Source organism: Amblyomma maculatum, chromosome 6 (assembly GCF_055883805.1).
Source record: "Amblyomma maculatum isolate TAMU_Amacu chromosome 6, ASM5588380v1, whole genome shotgun sequence".
NCBI lineage: Eukaryota > Metazoa > Arthropoda > Arachnida > Ixodida > Ixodidae > Amblyomma > Amblyomma maculatum.
In genome coordinates, this window is record NC_139349.1 from 49,526,144 (window position 1) to 49,545,607 (window position 19,464).

The following is a 19,464-nucleotide window of genomic DNA, read 5'->3' on the forward strand; positions in this document are numbered from 1 at the left end:
AATAAGATTCGGTTAAACGCAATGCACTTGTAAGGCACACAGAAGACGTTGCAAGATACTTGATGTGATCAAGAAGGTACTTAATTTGCGCCACTGTGGATCTGGTTGTCATGATTGTTGCTTCGTACGTTAATTTGCTTGGTTAGCCTTTGCTTCGACGTGCCTCCTAGGACCTGAATGTCTTTGATTTGGCAAAGTCCAACTCTAACCAAGAGAGTCACTCGTCATCTGACAAATAGAGCGGCTCCTCTTGGTGTCTCTATGGCTTCACTTATGCGATGTTGGGCAAGGCATACCATTTTGATATCATCGTCATAAAAGTGATCGTGGCGCAGCTATCTTGAAACACACAGGATAACACGGGGGGTTGTCCAGGAGGAAATGAAGTGTAGCTATAACAAGTGGGGAAAATAAAGCTATTGACTAGCGCACATTAATTTTTTCAAGGTTGTTTGGCTCAACATGAGCCCGCATGAGTAACTCAACTTGTAATGTGGGCAGTTCGGGGACACGGAGGGGACAGCTGAAGGAAGCAGGATCTTCAGTTTTATGTTCTTCCTGTAATCGTCATCTGTGAAGTGCAGTGAGTATACCAGTGACTTGTCACTCGGCTCCCACCGGCTTCCTTTTCCGTCCTAACCTTCCCGAGATATGTTTTTCAGCCATGCTGCTCGACGTTGTGAATCGCACGGGAACCCATGGTAACCGATCTTTTCTTGCTTTCGTGGTGCACAGCGGCGCACAGCAGTTGCCTGGCATGGTGCTGCATACGCTTAGGACGCTGTTATGCTGAGTAGTCAAAACGATAACACGCACCAACCCAGCCAGCGCGCTCCTTCCGCGTCGTCTGCTCGCCCGTGCCGGCGGCGCCTTGTCCTGGAGTGGTGGCGCCCCCGCGGCGGAAACTGTAACTTCTCCCAATACGCGCTTCCTGAGCCATTGAGGCGCGACGCGACGGGCCGCACCAAGTGCGCCTCCATTGAGCGGCCGTGCCCAGCCATTGAGGCGCGACGCGCCGCACCGAGTGCGCCTCCATTGAGCGGCCGTGTCGCGGGCTTCGATCAGACCGCGAGAGATGGAACGATTTGAACAGCACCACAAGCAGCAGCAGCAGCAGCACTGAAGCGGACAAATGTGCATGATGAGCAATTGGGCTGCACTGCAAGCTTTTGCGGACATGCAAGCTGAGGCACCGCAGGGTGCACGAGGCTCCATAAGTAAAAAAAGAAAACAATTCTATATGCTTTCTGGTTTTAATCCAGCGCTGAGGACAAACATTTTCTGCTCGTCTGAGCTTCGCTGCATGCAGCCAGCTCGTATATATTAAAGCCTAGACGCCGGAGGTTTCTTGGACTCTGCAGCAACGATACCTATGGCCGCCGAAGCGCCGGCTTTTATCGCCGATGCAGTCGAATAGCTCGCGTTGCCTATCCAGGTGCCGGTCTTCGCGGCGACGGGCCACACCGCTGACGGAAGGGCAGCAGCGCTGGCGCCGGCCGTTGCAAGACACCCTCCTACTTTCTCAGCCGCAGAGCCCATTGCACCTGGCACGTACACAGCAGTAACGCCGAGCCCGGCTCCAGTAGCTGCGCTCACGGCCTGCACCGCGGCTGGGAGCGACGCCGTGGCGCCCCAACTTTGGCACAGCGAGAACAGGCTACCCTTGGCAATGAAGCCACCCATCGCCGAGTTAAGTCCTGCGGCCATCGAGCCTGCTGCAACTCCCGGCGAGCCGAAACCAATTGCGGAAAGCACAACAGGCCCTGCGAGCACGGCGGCCGCTGCTCCGGCTGCGATCGCAATATCATGCATTACAATCAGAAGCGAGATTAAATCCGCGGCAGAACTAAAGCCTTTGCTGGCGATCTCTAGTTGTGGCACTACGTTGGGTCACCGATTATCTGCATGCACATTACACCAGCTTGCAGCCCAACGCTTCATCCACATGAAGCTAGAGTAACGTTACCTCGCATGGATTCAACCCGCACTTGCACTTCTATTTAGTCTGTTATTTAAATCTCTTCAGGGTACAGAGGCATTACATAAGGTAGTGGAATGGACGAAAAGTCGATAACATAGAAATTTGACAATGAAAAAAAAAAACAGCAACATGACAACAAAATACAGATTACCGAGGGAGGATAAATATGTTCAGTGGCAAATTTAAACAAAACCGTGTTGACGATTGAGGTGGGCAAGTGGTTCCATTCGTTGCTTGTCTTTGGAATAAATGAATAAAAAGATTCATTACCACGACATGAGATGCCTATAGTACTTCATGAGGGTCGCCTATAAGGGATGAAATATGTGATTTGGTTCAGATATGAGTTCTTGTTTGAGATGGTGATCATAATGATAAATTTTGAGGTAGAGTATGTAAGTGACCCTTTCATCAAGAAGGAAATGGAAGGTTCAAAGTAGTGAAGTAGAACTTGTTGCTGGGCTACAGTTGGTGCATGGCAGGTGAAAATATGAAAGGGTTGAAGTGGTCCCTCTTGAATGCAAGTGGGAATTCAAACGGTCTCACTTGAAAGAAAGTGGTCTCACCAAGGTCCACTTGTGACATACATTCACATTTTCGATGAATAGGGCAGAACTAACATGGTTTCTGTAAGAGCTCTTGGCAGTTTTACCTAGTAAATTGTGTTCACCATAACTGCAATTATTATAGACAAAAATGGATTAAATATCTTTACTCAATATACAAGCATCACTGGTGCCAAATAGGAAAAGAGATTTATAGAGGATGGGGCCACACAGAAGTTACACTTTAAATGTCTAAGCATGCAACTGGCATTGCTGGCAGTGAAATTTATATGTGTCTGCTACAACAGTTTCTGGTTATGTAAACACAAAGGCAATTCTAGTTATTGCCTTAGTGAAAGACCTTCGATCTGATAGTAAAAAATGTCAGTGGAAATGGAAGGCATGACCCGAGAAACTCGCATTGCTTTGAACTTATTAAGGCTAAAGCACATGACCCAGATGTTGCACAACTTGGATGCTTTGTTGACGTCAGACTGAAATTGGGTGGAGCCAAAGACTGAAGGAATTATTTTGTAAATTAAGCTTTCATTGGCTAACAACCTAACAGAGGAATTACAGAACCCTAGGGTAAACTAGATTAAACTGGAGAAAGAGAAGAATAAGAGTTGATAGCACATACAAACTGTGCTCCATGAAAATTTTTGAATTGTGCAAAAAGGTTGGGATCAACATTTAGTTTGCTGAGCTTGATAATGTTGGTGATGGTTAACAAGAGCAAAAGCCTTGCAGAAATCTAGGAATATAAAGTCAATGTAGGATCCAAAGCCTATAGCTGCAAGGACATCATTAGTGAAAGAAATGAGTTGTGACTCAAATGAAAAGGATTTGTGTCAATCATGCTCATGTAGCGTAAAGAATGAATTACTTTTAAGAAAATTAACCACACTTCAATAGGTATTCTCAATAATTTTTCATGAAGTGTCAATTAAGGAAATTGATAGTGAGGGAAAGCACGTAACCTTCAAATCACCTGGTAACAATGAAAAATGAAAGGATTGTACGTGTAAATAGTCTGGATAGATTCTCAGATAAATATGCATCGGTATTCTTCAAAACTTTAAATTCCTCACATATGTTCAACACCCGTTTCTTTTTATCTGTCTCTTTTAAAAGGTCTAAATTGCTGCAGTGTGTTTATTGCTTTAGAATATATTATTAAAATCGATTACTGGCTGCTCCCAGTAAATAATTTACAACTGCTTTGCTTCCCCAATGGGATTATTTTGGATTCAGTGTTAGACAATGGCTATGACATTATAAGAGGGCCAAGGTCATAGACATATACAAGAACTGCAATACAGCTGCTAGGATATGTGCTGTCTTTGCAGACCTTGTGGTAGGCTGGCAAAAGAACTTGAGTGAATTACGACACACTGCAGAAACTGTATCAGTTTTCGCCTGAATGCCTGCTGGCGCTAGATGAAAACCCCATTGGCCATATCCTCACCACTCAGATGCGAAACCTTGCAACATACAACTCTATTCAATACAAGGAAATGAGTGAGTAGTTTCATCTGTATACAACCACAAAACATTGCCATGATATTTGTTGAAACACTGTCCTCAAAATAGCTGTTATTGTACCCAAATCGCAAGCGCTAAGGGAAATTCCTTGCCCAGAGAGGTGTTACAGAACTTATAACAACTATTGGGTTCTACTAACTTTATATCTATTAAAAGATAGACAGACAGAAAAGAAGACAAGAATTTTACCCCATTGGCTATCCTATACTTTGGCAGGAGATAAAGGCAAAGCAGAACAGAGGATGAAGTTCGATTTCATTGTATGAAGTGAGTACAAATTTTCACCTATGAAACAAAAGAACATGCAACGTATGTCTAGTCTGGTACTCAAGCCTGTGGCCCTTAAATATTTGAGTGGTGCTCTCATGCTATGGCATCAGTGCAGTGCTGCCTTCAGAGACACTCGCTGATTGTTACAACAGGGGCAGTTACAAGCTCAGAGGGCCACTGTTTCTTCACACCTACAATGCCTACACGATGGAGACTGCCATCATAATATGGTTAGAATAATGTACATGCCACCCCAGCCGTGACACAGCTGCATTGCAGTGGGAGAAGCTATAGGCGGCAGCCTGAATTTAAGTAATGTGCCCATACACATTTGCTAGTCATAGCACTTGTGTAAATATATGGTTCGAAAAGTGACAGCTGCAAATGGCTGCACAGGTAGAAAAGCGTCAACCAAAAAATTCCGAGGAAAGCAGATTCAAGCAGCTTATATGCGAGATTTTCTACAGAATGCTACATCATCGGTGTAAAGAAATGAGGCATAGTCTCGTAGTTAGAGCTGCTGACATTATTGTATCTAACATCTTTGATTACTCCTTGGTTGTGGAAGGGCGACACGTACACAGGTGTTTTGCTAGGTTGACAAAGATCCATAGGATTTTTGAGAGATCTTCGTGCCAGTTAAGGTCAGTCTTTACGGCTATGGTTGGTTTCATGGGGTTTAATGTTCCAAAGTTGCTCAGGCTATAGAAGACGCCCCACCTGGAACTCTTTAACGTACCCCGACATCGAATACCACAGAAAAGCCTAGTTTTTTGTCTCCATCGAAAAGCGGCCGCCACGATCAGGATTTGATTCCGTACCCTCGGGCTCGGTAGTCAAGCACCCTAACCGCTGCATCACCATAGTGGGGCTCTGAGGGTACAATCCAGCAGCATTAATGGTTACCATTTGTGGCTGCCTTAGTCTTTGTGGATTCTGGTTCATGTACATGCTACTCTCTTAATCACTATAGTAAATTAATTTGTGCCTCTATTGTCTTATGCGTGCAGTCGTATGCGTGCATGTGTGCGTGTGTGGTAGCATGATGGACACGGGGTGCAAGAGTCCCATAGCCTTCGATGGATGCCCATTTGGCCCTATCACATAAAAAAAGAAGCCAGAGTTGGCAGCGCATGCCTAATTGGCCATGTCTGTCAAGTGGTCTTGTGACATCACGCAGCCCGCTGACTAATCAGTGCAAGGCAATGTCACTTACTAACTACCACCTGTCAGAGGCATGCTCGTGACTTTTCAGTAGTGTAACGCTTTGAACGGGTGAAGCTGTCGCTAACACTGACAAACAATTTTTTCCAAAATGGGTGTGCTATACCCCTGGACAGCTTTTTGTGGCTACGTAGCTAAAGCTAGAGCTTAAAAGCATCAGCTCACTATGCAACAGAATATTGTCCCTTCATAAATTTTGCGGATCGTGCTCTCGAATATTGAAATCATTACGGAAATATTAAAGTTATTATTACATAAAGATTGTACTGCAATACAAGCCAGTACGACGTTAGTGTACTGCATTTTAAAATCAGTACATGCGCCATGCATATGAGAGGCTGCGCCATCCGTCGATAATCTCGCGAAGCGTACGCCGGCTGCTTGCTGCGTCCACCCGCCGGTTTCTTCATGCATTCACAGTGCACTTGCTTTGGCAACATATGTAGCACGTAATATTCATTAGGAACAAATCTACATTGACTTAGGCCTTCAACACATTTCTGCATCGTTGGCTGCTCAAAACTATTATTTCAAGTAAAGGCGGAACTGAAACCAGAACCGTAACTGAGGCCAGACGTGCCAGAACTACATGGTGTAGCAACACTGCGACGAAAGCTCCGCCCCCATAGCCTTGGTTGCATAGCCACAAAAAGCTGTCAGCGAGTATATTGCTCACATGTTAAAATGGTTGCACTAGTCAAAAAGCAGCACGTGCAGGGAAGTTGCAAGCTACTCAATTTTCCAGCTTCGAAACTAAGACTTGAAAACTGTTAATCTAGTCAGTGGTACATTAGAATTGAATGGATGTTGTTCCACATCTGGCTTCTCATTGCTGGTAACAGTCAATGCTACCAACTCTTGCTTCAAACAAAATATAATTTCAGAAACTGGCCCATAGGTTGTACTTACTAATGTGAACATTTGCACTGCTGATCTATTCCTTAATTAAAAGTCACACTCCTCTGCAACTCACGAGTGTGAATGGGCCTTCAACAGTCAGATCGATGTGGAGGCAAGCAAACGAAGTTTCCTAGAGTGTCGGCTCAATAAGCCAGTGGAATACAGATAGTTTGTGCATTCCCATGGCACGATGTAACAGCACTGTAAGCTAGGTCCTTAATGGAAATGGCAACTGAAACAACTGGAAAGTGACATTGTGAGTTGCATACATCTGATTTCAGCTTGCAATCTGCATGGTTCAAGGCTCTTTTTAACCATAGCAAGCCAACCTTAGAAACACAGAAGAAACTCATTTTTGGGTGTTTGTTGACCGATGTGATGAACAGCTGCTCAAAGTTTGGCCAGTTCAGGCTGAGCATATGTTGTCATATGTGAATTATCAGCTTCAAGGTGAGCTAGTATATGAGAACAAGTTATCTATGTGCATGCAGGTACAGTCAGCATACTCTGGAAAAATCGTGAAACACAACATAAGTAACGAATTGTAACGTAGATGCACCTGCAGCGGCGGCTCCTATTACAAGAGTCTTGTGATCAGTCATGTTGGAAACCTGTAAATAAAACAAGAAACGTCATACTACAAAGACAAAGATGAGGCTGAAAAAAATAAATAAGTAGCAGAATGCTGACTATGTTATGGTTGAAAACAAGTTGCTCTATTTCTGTTTCCAATAAAGACACAATGATGAAATGGTGCAGTGACACAAGGACAAAGAAGACCAACCATCACAATGCTAACTTACAAATGATGGTATGCAGAGCTCAACATTCCAAAGTAATGTCATGAGAAATGGTGCAGTGGAAAGATCCAGATTAATTTAGACTACCTGAGGTCCTTCCATGTGCAATGAGATCGCAAAGTGCACGGGCATATTTAGTAGTACAGTGAGAGATTTCATAACACCGAAATGCGGCCACTGCGCCAGATATTCCATCCTGCATATGATCAGCAGCCACAAGACAAAGCGACTAAAGCATCATGAAGGGCTGCTCACAATTGACAGCTTTATTTAGATGCCACTTTTGTAAGCACAGACCACCTTTCACGCTTGCACAAATATGTGCCAGCATTATGAAGATACTGACATATACATATATACACATACTGCGAATAATTAAAATGGCAACTGTATGTCAACAGTGTAGAACATCTTTGTTCTTCACCAATGTACATTTGCCCTGTTGAGCCGTCGTGTGTTTAAAATCGCCCAATTGTTAAGAACCAAAGAAAATGACAGATGAAGGGATGGAGGTACCTTTTACACTTGCACAGCTACAATGCAGTCCTCTATTTGAGACTGTGCATCTAAACTAGAAAATTTAAGTTATTTCGAGGTTTGCACATTTCAGAATTTTATGTGTGCACCTGCGCATTCATTACAGTGTGCCACCATGAGAAACGCAAGCATCAAGCTAGAACAGTTATTCAGATGCCTAAACTTCCCTGAAATAGCACCAAGTCAGTGCCGTCGACAAAATAATGAGGGAGCACTCATGATGGAAAAAAAAGAGGCTATTATACTGCCTTGCAAGCTACTGTGGATGACTTTTTTCACTTTCTGATTCCTGAAATTGTGGGCATGTCGCAGAATGCTACGAGAAAGCGTACTTGTTAACAACTATCAGGCAGAGATAGTGCGCCAATGCTGCAATGCAAATTAATACATTTCCAAACTGAGCTCTCCTAGTCAGATTAAATAAGAAACAAATTTTGCCTACTTTTTGTGGCCCCCACTACCGTCCCGTACCAAATGTACTTCTAACAAAATAATGTCGCATAGCTAGCTACGTCCATGTCGCACGCTGATTTTCCTGACACGTGCACAGCCGGGGAGCGGTCTGTTTTCTTGCCTGCGCGACATGGCTGTGCTTTCTTCTTCTTGTTGGCCTAAGGGTGCGCGCCATTGTACGGATGGCCTTGCTCACATGCGGGGGCGCAGTGTGGCATCCTTTGATTTTTCTTGAGAGGTTATTCTTTGCGATCCACGCTGTTCGGAAAACGGTTAATGGGCTGCGGTGGAGGCGAGCTGTTGGAAGCTCACGTCCCAGCCAGTTGACATTAAGACCCCTGAGAGCTTGGGGGCGATGGCTGAGAGCGCTGACGGAGCCTTGTGTTCTGTACCGTCTGTGTCTTTGCTGTCCATGTGGAGATGCGACACGTCTTCTTGAAATTCATGCGTTGCTTGCAAGGAAACCACCTCGTGGGCACCAGCGTCCTATTGGTTCCTCAGTTTTAAAGAAAGTCTTCTCATTGGCTCTGATAAGCGCATTTCCACTTGGTAACAAACAGTGCCTCCAGAATCCTGGGAAAACGTTTGTCAGATGGGTTTCGGCGGCAAGTGAAGGAGGACGGCGACCATCCAAGCTGCTGCTCGGAACCCCTGCTCAAGATGTCACGTATGCCTAACTGATTTGTTGTTAATCTGAGTTTGCCACTGAATTTGTACCCCTTGATTTGATTTAATTAATGTTGCCTCATCTTTAATAAATTAAGTTAATTAATGACGTCAATCTACACCTGCTGGTCCTTTTCTCCAATGTGGCGGATTCGCTGTGCCGTCACAGCAGTCAAACTTACGAACACTTTGTTACAATATAGAATGCACTTAATGCAGCAATCAGGTCAAAATATTCACAGGAACTGCTATTGACATAAAAAATAATGCAAACCAGATACTGCCCCAAAAACATGAGCATGTGAGATATACAAAAACACAATGAAATACATCAAATTTTAGAGCACAGCTCTTTGGCGCCCGTTCCTACGTTTCGCATCATCGTCGCCGTCCCTCGTAACGAACTCAGGAACTCAGCAGCCGGGGCAGCGCGCACTCCTGCCACCACCTTGCTGTGCTGCGTGTAACCCCCCCCCCCCCCCCCCTTTGTGTTTTCTGGTTGCTGCGCGTGCTCCTGCCGCCACCATTCGCCGCTGCGTGTACTCTCCCTCCACTCCCTCTTCCTCCCTGGCGGCGACCGCGTGTTCTCCGATTGCTGCGCGTGCTCCTGCCTCCACCGTTCGCTGCTGCGTGTACCCCACCCCCCTCCTCCTCTTCCTGCGTGGCGGCGACGGTGTTCTCCGGTTGAGGAAGCGCCGGCTCGGCATCAGCGGATCACTGTGCGTGCATCCCAAGCCAAAATGCTGAGCCACATTGACTCGCCAGCGGCTTCAGTCAGCCGCTGCTATATCTTCGCCGTGCAACATTCCTATGGTCCCACGCACTAGCTGCCTCCCGTGACCTCCCGGTAACTTCATTGCTCTCTTCGCTCTTCCTCCAATGCCACCCCTGTGTGGCGGCAATCAGAGCGCCGGATCTCGATATGTGCATCACCCGAGCCGAAATGCATACCGCAATCTTTCGAAAACCTAGAGCAGCTAATTCACTGCGCTCAAACATCGCATTAGGAAGTAACATATTTCATTGCAAGTTTCCTTTTCTTTTAAATGGTGAGTAAGCCAATTATATACTCATATCCTTATGCTGAATGCATTTGAGCTTAATAAGTGACATATATTAAATTTGTTCATCTTCCCTAGAGCATTGCCTTCAGAAGCCACCCGCTGTAGTGGCTCAGCGGTTAAGATGCTCGACTACTGAGTCGGTAGACCTGCAGTCATTTCCTGGCTGCAGCAGCCACAGTTCAGTGGAGGCGAAATGCCATGGTCCCACATACCGTGCAATATCAGTGAGCATTAAAGAACTCCTGGTAGTCAAAATTATCCGAAGCCCTCCACTACGGTCTCCTTCTTAGCCTGAGTTGCCTCACAGTCAAACCAAACCTAATTTCAAGAGCTGGTGTTTATGATGTCACAAATAAGGCTGACATCACGTGAGGCCTACAAAAAACTAGAACATTACAGTTCTTTGTTCATTTGCTGTTCTTCCACTCTTAGGTTGGGCTAGTGCAAAAATTAACTAAGCACACATCACTTCTGTCTGTCTCACACGAGCTAGTGGAATCCAAAATGAACATTCGGCTACTGAAATAAACTGAAACTGGGAGAGATATTCGATTACAAATTGTTTGCAGGACATAGACAAATTCAATAGAATAGTCTATGTTCATTATTTTTCTTAAATAATATTAATGAAAGAAAAAAAAACACTAAAAATTCTGATGTGTCTAGCTCTCCATAGGAGTCCTGTGGCAGCAAGAATTATGAATGCATCATCCGTGTCCATAACGCTTGACAGATGGAGAACAGCTAAGATAACTGCACAATCCAGTTGGTTCAAACTTCCATGTCCATCATTTACACAGACTAGAAAGCAAAAAAAAAAAAAAAAGTGCTGTTTGGATAGTTACAATAATGTGCAGATGGCTCGCATTTTTGCAAAAGTCCAGCTGGCACAAAATGTTAGCCTCTGTGAATTCCACCGATATCACAAACTTATTAACAATGTTATAAGCAACTCGCTGCCTCCAGAGAAAGCCGAAATTTCCTGGCAAGAATTATGTTAATAACAACAACACAGCCAATAAGTAAACAGGATGAACAGGCACAGCAGAAAAAGTGATGAATGAGAAATTCACAAGCCCCCAGAACAACAACATTGGAACCTACGCAGTTGTGATGTAATGGTGATGAAACAGGGCAAAAAAAGAAGCTCAGTATATCCTCTCTCATAAGCTATTACATTTCTAAAATGTCACTACAGTTAAACCCACTTATGTCAATATACAGATTAGAAACATATACCGGATATAATAATAGACCACCATGGCACCGTCAGTTTTTCAGTCTTCTATGGTAAAGCAAACCGCTTATAACAGTGTCATCATCGCGCATTACCAGTTATAACAAAATAAATTTGGCCACTGAGAGCCAACCTTAAAAGAGACGAAAATACAGAAATGCCACAACCACAACAGCGAAACCATGCTCAAGTGAAAGCGTGCGCATGGCGATCGATGGGTTGACTCACTGCTGTGGAAGTGAAAACCAGAAGTAACCAGGCACACTGGCATGTGCAACAGGGACACTTACACACCCGACAGCATAGGGGATGTTCTTGAAAAGACTGAGTCCTTTGACAGTCTCGTTTGGTTACGTTTCTTATTATAGTGTGGCTCTTGTAAAAGACAAGCCCGGCCGCCAGCACTGATACACAGCTAGCTGCATAGGCTATGAGTGCCATATACATCACTCCGTCGGTCACCGGGGCGTATGGGTCTTGCACCTTTTCTCTTCTGTCATCCCTGTTCCCTGTTCTGCAAGCTCACCACATTTTAGAAACTGCTCCAGAAAGATAGTTCCTATTTAGAATGCTACTGATGCGGAGGTTCGCAATGAAGAATTCTTGCATGTTGACGATGCAATCATGAAAAATGAAGATCTCACCAATGAGGCAATCATCTCAGCTGCCACCTATGCTGAAAGCAGTGATAAACAGGAATCTGTGCCCAAGAGGCTTTACAAATTAAGAGCTTCTCCAGGACTTCATTTTTGCTAAAAGTCCTCCCAGGAATCATGTAGAGAGGTATAAATGAAATATGCCATGAACCAGAAAAAGCTGACTGCATGATACGGATTTTTCCCTGCAAAGAAATCAACATCATAAGCTTCTTACTTGTCATTAAACGCTCTAAAGTTTGTCATTTCTTCTTTCATTTTTGCATCACTCAGTTATAACAATTATTGGTTACAACATTTCTTTGGTGATTCAACATTGTTATAAGTGCATTTGACTGTATTTGGTATCATAAAGGAAGCAGCGACCCATAAGTTTTACAGGCATTACAAAAGCTAACCTTGGAAGAAGACAATTCTTGACAAGTCTCAGGAACTTCCCCACCGCATCCTTCAGAGGCCGAGTCTGACATGCCTGACTTGGGAGCGCACCACTCGTCCTTGTTTACACTGTACTTCTTCAGATCTGGTAAAAACTGTGTGCATGCGTGGCTGTCAGTGAAACTAGTGCTACAACAAATTGCATGGTGATCAGTGAAACCTGTAGTACCATAAGTGGAATTGACGTGAGGTGATGGACAAACAATTATTTTGCTTTAGCATACTGACATGCATTAGCAACTTGCACAGGGTGCTAACTTTGCTAACACTACTCTTTCTTGGCAGTGGAAAAACAGTGTACTTTGTACTGTGCCATGCTAAAACAGCTTGTTTACAATACATTCTGTCACATATACATATTATAATGTGTTTTAAGTGTGGTGGCAGCAAAATGCCACACTTTCCCAGCTGCTGCGGTAATGAAGTCCCCACTGAAAAGAGATTCGTTACATAAATTCTAGCAGCAGCACTAACAAGGCTGTGAATGATTAAGCACCACTAAACAGTTCCTCAAAAGCTCTGCTACCTAAGACAAAAAAGCTCGAAACATATCCCACAGCAAAGCTTGGCATGCTACAAATTTCAGGACTCCGCCTAGCTTCCTAGCCATATCAAAAAAAAAAAAAAAAAAAATCCAAACAAAATTTAAACCAACTGAAAATTATTTGGTCAGTAGGATTCCACTTGTGCTATGGGGAATTTCAATTACACAAAAGATAAATTACACAAGACAGTCGAAGTCGATCGAGAAATGGGTAAAATGTAAATGCCTGCCTGCATGGCAAAGCTGATGCCCTTGTTCTCAAGTGTTGCTCAGGAATATAGTTACAAGGCCATAACCGTGTATATGTTCCTTTCAAATGTCGCTGTCTTTTGCGCGTGTGTGAATCAACAAAAAAATAAAAAAAAAGAAAAAGTAACTTCATAGCTTCGCTCTGCGCATCGTTCTGGGTGGCTCTGCATCAACCGAATCAGCAATCGCCTAGAGCAATTTGCCCCGCCGGGGTGGTGCAGTGGTAAGACGCCCGACCCGGGTTCGAACCCGACCACGGCGGCTGCATTTCAATGGAGGAGAAACGAAGTGGCGTCCGTGTGCTGTGCGATGTCAGCGCACGTTAAAGATTCCCATGTGGTCGAAATTACTCCGTAGCCCTCCACCATGGCTCCCCTTTCTGTCGTTCCACCTTAACTCCCACCTTCATCCCTTCCCTTACGGCGCGGTTCAGGTGTCCACAGATCAAGTGTGACAGATACTGCGCCTTTCCCTTCCTGTGAACCAACCAACCAACCTAGAGCAATTTCTGCGGCAGCTAAGAGCACATTTCGTTCTTTTCTTAAAGTGTATCCGTTTTCTTAGTGTCATGTTAATATTTTACCCATAATCTCAGACAGTTGTTTGTATCAAAGAAGCTTACCCGGCAGTTTCCGCTTACCGCTGTACCTGCAGCTTCAGGCCTTGCAGAGTATGAAACCGCGGCCTACTTGTATGAAACACAGTAGATAAGTATTTGCCATATATCTGATAGCGGCTGTTCACATATATCACATGTCGCGAGCGGACAGCTGAGAGAGATAGGAGACTTGTTGATTGGGGCTTGTGGCGGGCCATGCATGGGCCATGGATATATGGAGGCGCCACTGCTCCGGAACAAGTAGCGCCACCTCCCGCCGGCGCACCCATATGTGGTATGTCTGCTCGTCGAAGAGAGGCGGCGGAGTGAACGCGAAGTCTGCTCTTCTCGGCAGAAACCTTGTGAAAAGAAAACTTTTGTCGGTCATTTCCTGCCTCGTGTCATACGCGTACATAACAGACACATGTACCATGTGTGCGTGTTGAAAAATAAACCAAAAACAAAGCGAAGAAAGCCGCTACCCATTCATGCCGTCTGGTAGAAGGCCGCCGGCGCTTGGGGCGCAGCGCATCGTCGGCGCGCGAGCGCTTCTGCTGGCGGCTCTACGGGTTTTTTTCTTCTTTGAAGTAGGAATTCGGACCCTGAACAATATGGAACTTTGAAAGTAAAGACATAAATAAAACAAAAACTAAGCCAGTGTGCAATGCGCACCACTGGCTTTTCGCTTCGGTGGCAGTGTAAGTGGAAACGGCCTGCTAGACCCCCCAGAAGCGACAGCCGAGAGCTGGGCTCCGTTGGTCAATAGAAAGGCTTCTAAAAAAAAAAAAAAGAAAACACGTCTTCCCCAAGACGGGACGAGCAGGCTGTATATGGAGATGTAGCCTAAGGCGTGGGGCCTTGCGTGCACGTGCTTTTTCGGCGCTCGGTATTTCTACCGTATTTTTTATTTTCTACTCGATGCGTCGAAACGAGTGGTGACGGTTCAGTGCGTGGAAAAACAGCCATGGCTGAGCAAGCTCCACAGCGCGTGCTGTTCGGGGGATTTCGGGCGATCGGGAATGTTGAGACTTAATTTAAGAATAACTGCTTGGTGCGCGGTAAGAAACTGTACGAAGCTAGCACGTGCATAAAGTGCGCGGGGAACTTCACAGTGCAGGGCCCTCAGATATCTTCAGGAAATGCACTGCCGAAATGAAAACCACGACGTCAGCTTGGAGGTAAGTTTTATTCGGCCCTTTCGGCATCTCTTCACCACATATGTAATTCATTTTTTTTTTGTATGTAGTTGTTGGCGAACCCACGCAATATCACGGATGCCAGTTGCGTCTGCAAGGCCGGGTGCCACTGTTAACGATGCGACACATTGCTCTCGTATGATTTCCAAGGAAATCGCAAAAAGGACTTGATTTTCGATTGCTTCCCGATGGTTTTTTTTATATATAACTATTATGACACCCATAAACACAAGAGCAGATCGAGCTGTTAGTTTAAAAGGACGTTTTCTCTTTGCGGGGAACCATGAACGTGTGGCAAGTCAGAAAGCGCGCACTCCTGCAATGTGCTTCGCACTCCATGTCGTGCTTCCACGTCTTCTACGTCAGGCTAGGCTTCCCAAAAGCGAGCACCGAGAACAGCTGGAAACTATCATTAGGAAGTCGTTAGAAAAAAAAAAAAAAAGTTCCCGTTGGGCAGGAAGGCTCCGCGCTCTCTACAACAAAGGCCGTGTCCGAAGGCCTGCCAGCTCTGGTTACAACAACTTTTAGTAGTTGTCACAACTTTTAAAGCTTAAGTTGGGTCCAGAAGTAAAAAAAAAAAAAGACCCGTTTATTTTGTGATTTTCGCGTGCTAGCGATTGCTCGTGCATGCTTGAAAAACCTAGCGTGAAGTACTGTACAAAAAAAACAAACGTGGGAAATGCGCAGCCTTAACGAAAAGCAATGGGTGCGATATGAGATTCGAAATGACTAAGTAAGTACAGGCCCTTGTTTCAGTCGGTGTTTATTTTTTTATTCTTACGGGGACCCAAAAAGAAATCGGAACACAGCGTCGGTGCTACCCACGGTTGCGGATCCAGACAGCCGCGTTTTACAGCGGCGCCTCCCAGACGGCGCCACATGTTCGGCCAAAGCTGCAGCGCACCAGGCCCATAGTGTAATACAGCCATACATACGACGATACGACCACCGATACGACTGCCCAAGCTGCCAGCCAATCGGGGGCAACGTTACCGGGGGCGAGTAGGAAGATACCCTTTTCTGATGAAAACAATAGTTGTAACTTGTACTATCTTGCACTTACAATAAATCAGAAACGTCGCGATTTCTCCTGCTTTCGGCTACTTTCGGCTGCATCCAAGCTCCAAGCCAAATAACGTCAAGTCTGGCAACGGCATGCATAATGGCGCTGTGACGCGGTCAAGGCAGCAGCGCGAGAGCTGCGTCAGCACGGAAAAACTTTGCGAAAAGGAGTTCGAGGAAGTGAAACAGTGCCCGATCTTCCGGCCATGTTCAACCGGTTGTACAATATTGTGCGCCAGCACAAGAAGAAAATATTCTTCAGCGTTGGCCTCGTCGGAGGTGCCTACCTTTTAAACCGGTATTTGCAGCGGAAACTCCATGACTGGGAAACCAAACAAACGCAGGGCTACATCGACCAAATCAAGCACCAGCACCACTTCGAAGGCATCCTGCAGACATCGGATAGCACTATCCTGTCTTTGTTAACTAAGATTCGGGAGCCTCTGCTCGCCATACTCGAGACGGACAGCCTGCTTGAAAAGCTCAAGACGCGACCTGCAAACAGGGTTGAGCTGTGGGAAGAAATCAAGGTGCGCATTCTTACTTTCGCGCTGTCTAGCGTGTATGCGGAAAGTCTTCTCGCTTCATTACTCCGCGTGCAACTCGGTGTCGTCGGCGGTTACGTCTACGTGAACTCCCAGCGTGCCCAGCAAAACTCTGGTGGCGTCCTACCTGCGCTAACCAACCAGGACATTCACCAGCGCTACTTGTCCCTGGTTCAGCACTTCTTCGAGAACGGCGTGCACGAGCTCGTGCGTCTCGTCAGGGACGCGGTGGTGGCCGCGTTCGGTCACATCAGCCTCAAGGAGCGCGTTGGCCCCGCCGACTTTGCCGTAGGTTTCGATTTCGTCAAAAAGCACATCTCGCGCGACTCCAAGAAACCGCTCCCGGGTTTCCTACGATTACTGCTCCCACCGCTCGAGGTGGAAGGCGACACAGATGACGTCCGAGTCCTCAACGTCATGATTCTCGAGACGCGGGACATCCTCGAAACGGACGACTTCGCCAAGGTTCTCAGATTGTGCATCGACCAAGGATGCGCGAACCTCACGGATGATGTCGAGATCTGTTTCCGAAACATGCGAGCGGCCCAGGGCGAAGGTGGCAGCGGTGATCAAGCCGCTTCTTCGGCTGCTCCTGCGGCCACAACAGCTTTCGCTATGGCCAAACTGCTACCAGCGCTCAGAAACAGTCTCGTGTCCGCAAGGCAAGACGCCTTCCTCAAAACGATTCTGCAAGCTGAGCTCCTTCGTAGTATGCTCGCTAATGTATACGAAGCCTTTTGTCAGACGGAAGACGCGGACAGGATCAACCACAACCTTGCACCATTGTCTTGATTGTGGTTTAAAATGTGGTATAATGTGAACTTTGATAGTGTGATGTACACTATGCAGTACTACTAGGAGACTGGGACGAATGTGTGCAAGCATCCGGTTCATCCCAAACACCTGTTCTAAATTCACTTCTCACATCTGACGTGTACACATCATTCCGTACCGTTCTACAAAAGCTCATGTGCAACATCTACCGTGTATATGTTATTATACCAGGCAACATGCAAAAGCTCTGACAGATGTAAAGGTTAGCAGTAATATTTACAGAGCTTTCTGCAACATGTGCTTTGTCTTGCCCGTTTTCCTCCGAAAGCTTATGGAGGTAATGCAAGTTTTTTTTTTTTTGTTCCAGTTACAAATGGGGAATCAAAGATGCATCTTTCTGTCCTGACAATGAACAGCTATGTAAAAACCTGTGTTCGAAGTGTTGTGTAGTGCTACATTGCGGCTATGAACGTTACCAGTGCTGTTACATGAACAAATGATTGCCATGCGAGATATGAACTTGTGCAGCTGTGTTTGTGGGCTGTTTGTGTTGTCCGATATGAGGCTTGTTTGAGTGCAAAGAAGAGTATGATTGGTATTCGTATGTTTACCTGACAGATATTACGTTCAGGCAGATGTGTTATGATGCAAATGTCTTGCAACTGTTTGTATTTTATGTAATGTCGCTATAGAAGCATTCAGTCACATTCATGGCTTAAATATCGTGTAATGACTAAATGAACATAAAATGCTTAAGAGAATGGGACAACCCTATTTTTCTTCGATGAAAAAGTTCACCAATGCTGCAGTTCTGCTCTAAATTTTCAGTGGCAGTGTTCTCTTAACCAACTAACAGGAACTGGTTTATGGGAAGCGGCATAGTGTGAAACGTAATCAGCAAGTGGTGGACTTGTGCATAATTGTGTTTAACTTGATGTATTGGGGAACAAAGGCAAATGTGTTGTCATCTAATATTCGTCTCTTCCCTTCAAAGCCCACATCAGTTGGTTCACTTGAGTTGTGGGCCATTTTAAAGTGATTTAGAAAACCAAAGTGTGTGTGGGGTTCCAAGTTTATAAACAGATTTTTAGTGATAGTCAAATTTTTTTCTTGCACTCACCTTTCTTGGTGCTCAATATATAGAATAGGAGGGAAGCTGTTGAATTGGCTATGGCATGCTTGTGTGGTGCTGTGATATTTTTTCAGTTATTTGTGTGAAATACAATTTAGCACATTGCATGTAAAAAGGTTGTAACAGTTGTGGGTTGTGGTTTGTTGCCCTTCTCAGGTCTTTATACTAGAAGGAAATGTATACTTTTCTTCAAGATGGTAAAGGCTAAGGCATTTATTTGGTGTGAAATCTCACGGTTATCGCTCTACTTTAACTGCACTAATGAGACTTGTTTGCAGTAACCAGCATTGTACTATATAAACAATGTATTAAAAATATGTTGCACAAACAATCCTAACATTAATCTGCCTTGAAGTAAAAAGCCTGCCAGCAGCACTCGGAAGAAAGCATTGCATCTCTTCGCTTCCATTTGCATAGAAGCAAACAAGGAGGGACCGTAGTTAGATACAACTTAAGAAAAAAGCAGCTTTTGCCAAAGCCCCTGCAGCCAGTGGCATCGCCCGGTTCTCGTGACATCAAGGATATCCTTGGACCTGCTAGCATGACAGTGGCAGATGGAGTTCACCATGGCATCATCAGGTTCAGTGTGGCACCATGAAAATCAGACATTGCCTGAAGTGTCCTCTTTTGATTGAGAGGCACTTGCTGCTTTTTTCCAGTTGGAGCAGAGTTGGAGCAATCTCTTCATCCCTTCCTTGGAGCAATCCCTTCCATGTAAGAGCAGGGGACAAACTAATCATCTAGCTTTAACATGTTCACATCATTACAAGGCACAACAATATATATATATATATAGCCGTGGCCCTGGGGTAGAGTACACGGGAGGTAGTGGGTTCAACTTCCACTGCCTGTCGGACCTATACCGGTTTTCTCAAATGTGTACAAGCCATGGCCCAACCTGGTGGTCGGCTTAATAGGGCTTGTGACTTGGGAAAGCAGCCCACGCCTTCTAAGCCCAACTCTGTGCGCCGTAAGAGGCAGCTTTTAAAAAGGGTCACATAATGGGCTTTTGCCGCGCGAGGCAGACTTGTCCGATGGTGGAATGCAT

The 19,464-nt window shown here is 45.3% G+C and overlaps 2 protein-coding genes across 9 annotated transcripts; one reads left to right on the top strand and one right to left on the bottom strand.

Annotated features, from left to right (window-relative positions):
• Window positions 1–1,234: 1,234 nt before the first annotated feature.
• LOC146185698 (uncharacterized) lies at window positions 1,235–15,986 on the bottom strand. 8 transcript variants are annotated; one of them, XM_084606617.1, is made up of 4 exons: window positions 13,750–13,953; window positions 12,277–12,411; window positions 7,025–7,076; window positions 1,235–1,790 (listed from the first exon to the last, which is right to left on the bottom strand). In XM_084606617.1, exons 2-4 carry the CDS (start codon window positions 12,346–12,348, stop codon window positions 1,324–1,326), a joined length of 591 nt encoding a protein of 196 aa, XP_084462743.1. In that variant the 5' UTR covers window positions 12,349–12,411; window positions 13,750–13,953; the 3' UTR covers window positions 1,235–1,323. The 8 variants fall into 8 exon arrangements, with proteins under 8 accessions (XP_084462743.1, XP_084462745.1, XP_084462742.1 ...); XM_084606619.1 differs by lacking the exon at window positions 12,277–12,411 and adding an exon at window positions 10,656–10,786 and having other exon boundaries at window positions 7,025–7,075; window positions 13,732–13,953; XM_084606616.1 differs by having other exon boundaries at window positions 13,732–13,953.
• On the top strand, window positions 15,887–18,747 carry Pex3 (peroxisomal biogenesis factor 3). Its single transcript, XM_084606615.1, has one exon. It carries the CDS (start codon window positions 16,172–16,174, stop codon window positions 17,300–17,302), a length of 1,131 nt encoding a protein of 376 aa, XP_084462741.1. The 5' UTR covers window positions 15,887–16,171; the 3' UTR covers window positions 17,303–18,747.
• The last annotated feature ends 717 nt before the right edge of the window (window positions 18,748–19,464 follow it).

What these genes read in the sequence shown, in the direction of transcription:
- LOC146185698 (XM_084606617.1), bottom strand. Translation starts at nt 12,348, where the DNA reads ATGTCAGACTCGGCCTCTGAAGGATGCGGTGGGGAAGTTCCTGAGACT. An exon ending in AAGAATTGTCTTCTTCCAAG is followed by an intron (nt 7,077 to 12,276) that starts GTTAGCTTTTGT and finishes TTTTATTTACAG; the next exon opens with GTTTCCAACATGACTGATCA. An exon ending in AATAGGAGCCGCCGCTGCAG is followed by an intron (nt 1,791 to 7,024) that starts GTGCATCTACGT and finishes TTGCGATCGCAG; the next exon opens with CCGGAGCAGCGGCCGCCGTG.
- Pex3 (XM_084606615.1), top strand. Translation starts at nt 16,172, where the DNA reads ATGTTCAACCGGTTGTACAATATTGTGCGCCAGCACAAGAAGAAAATA.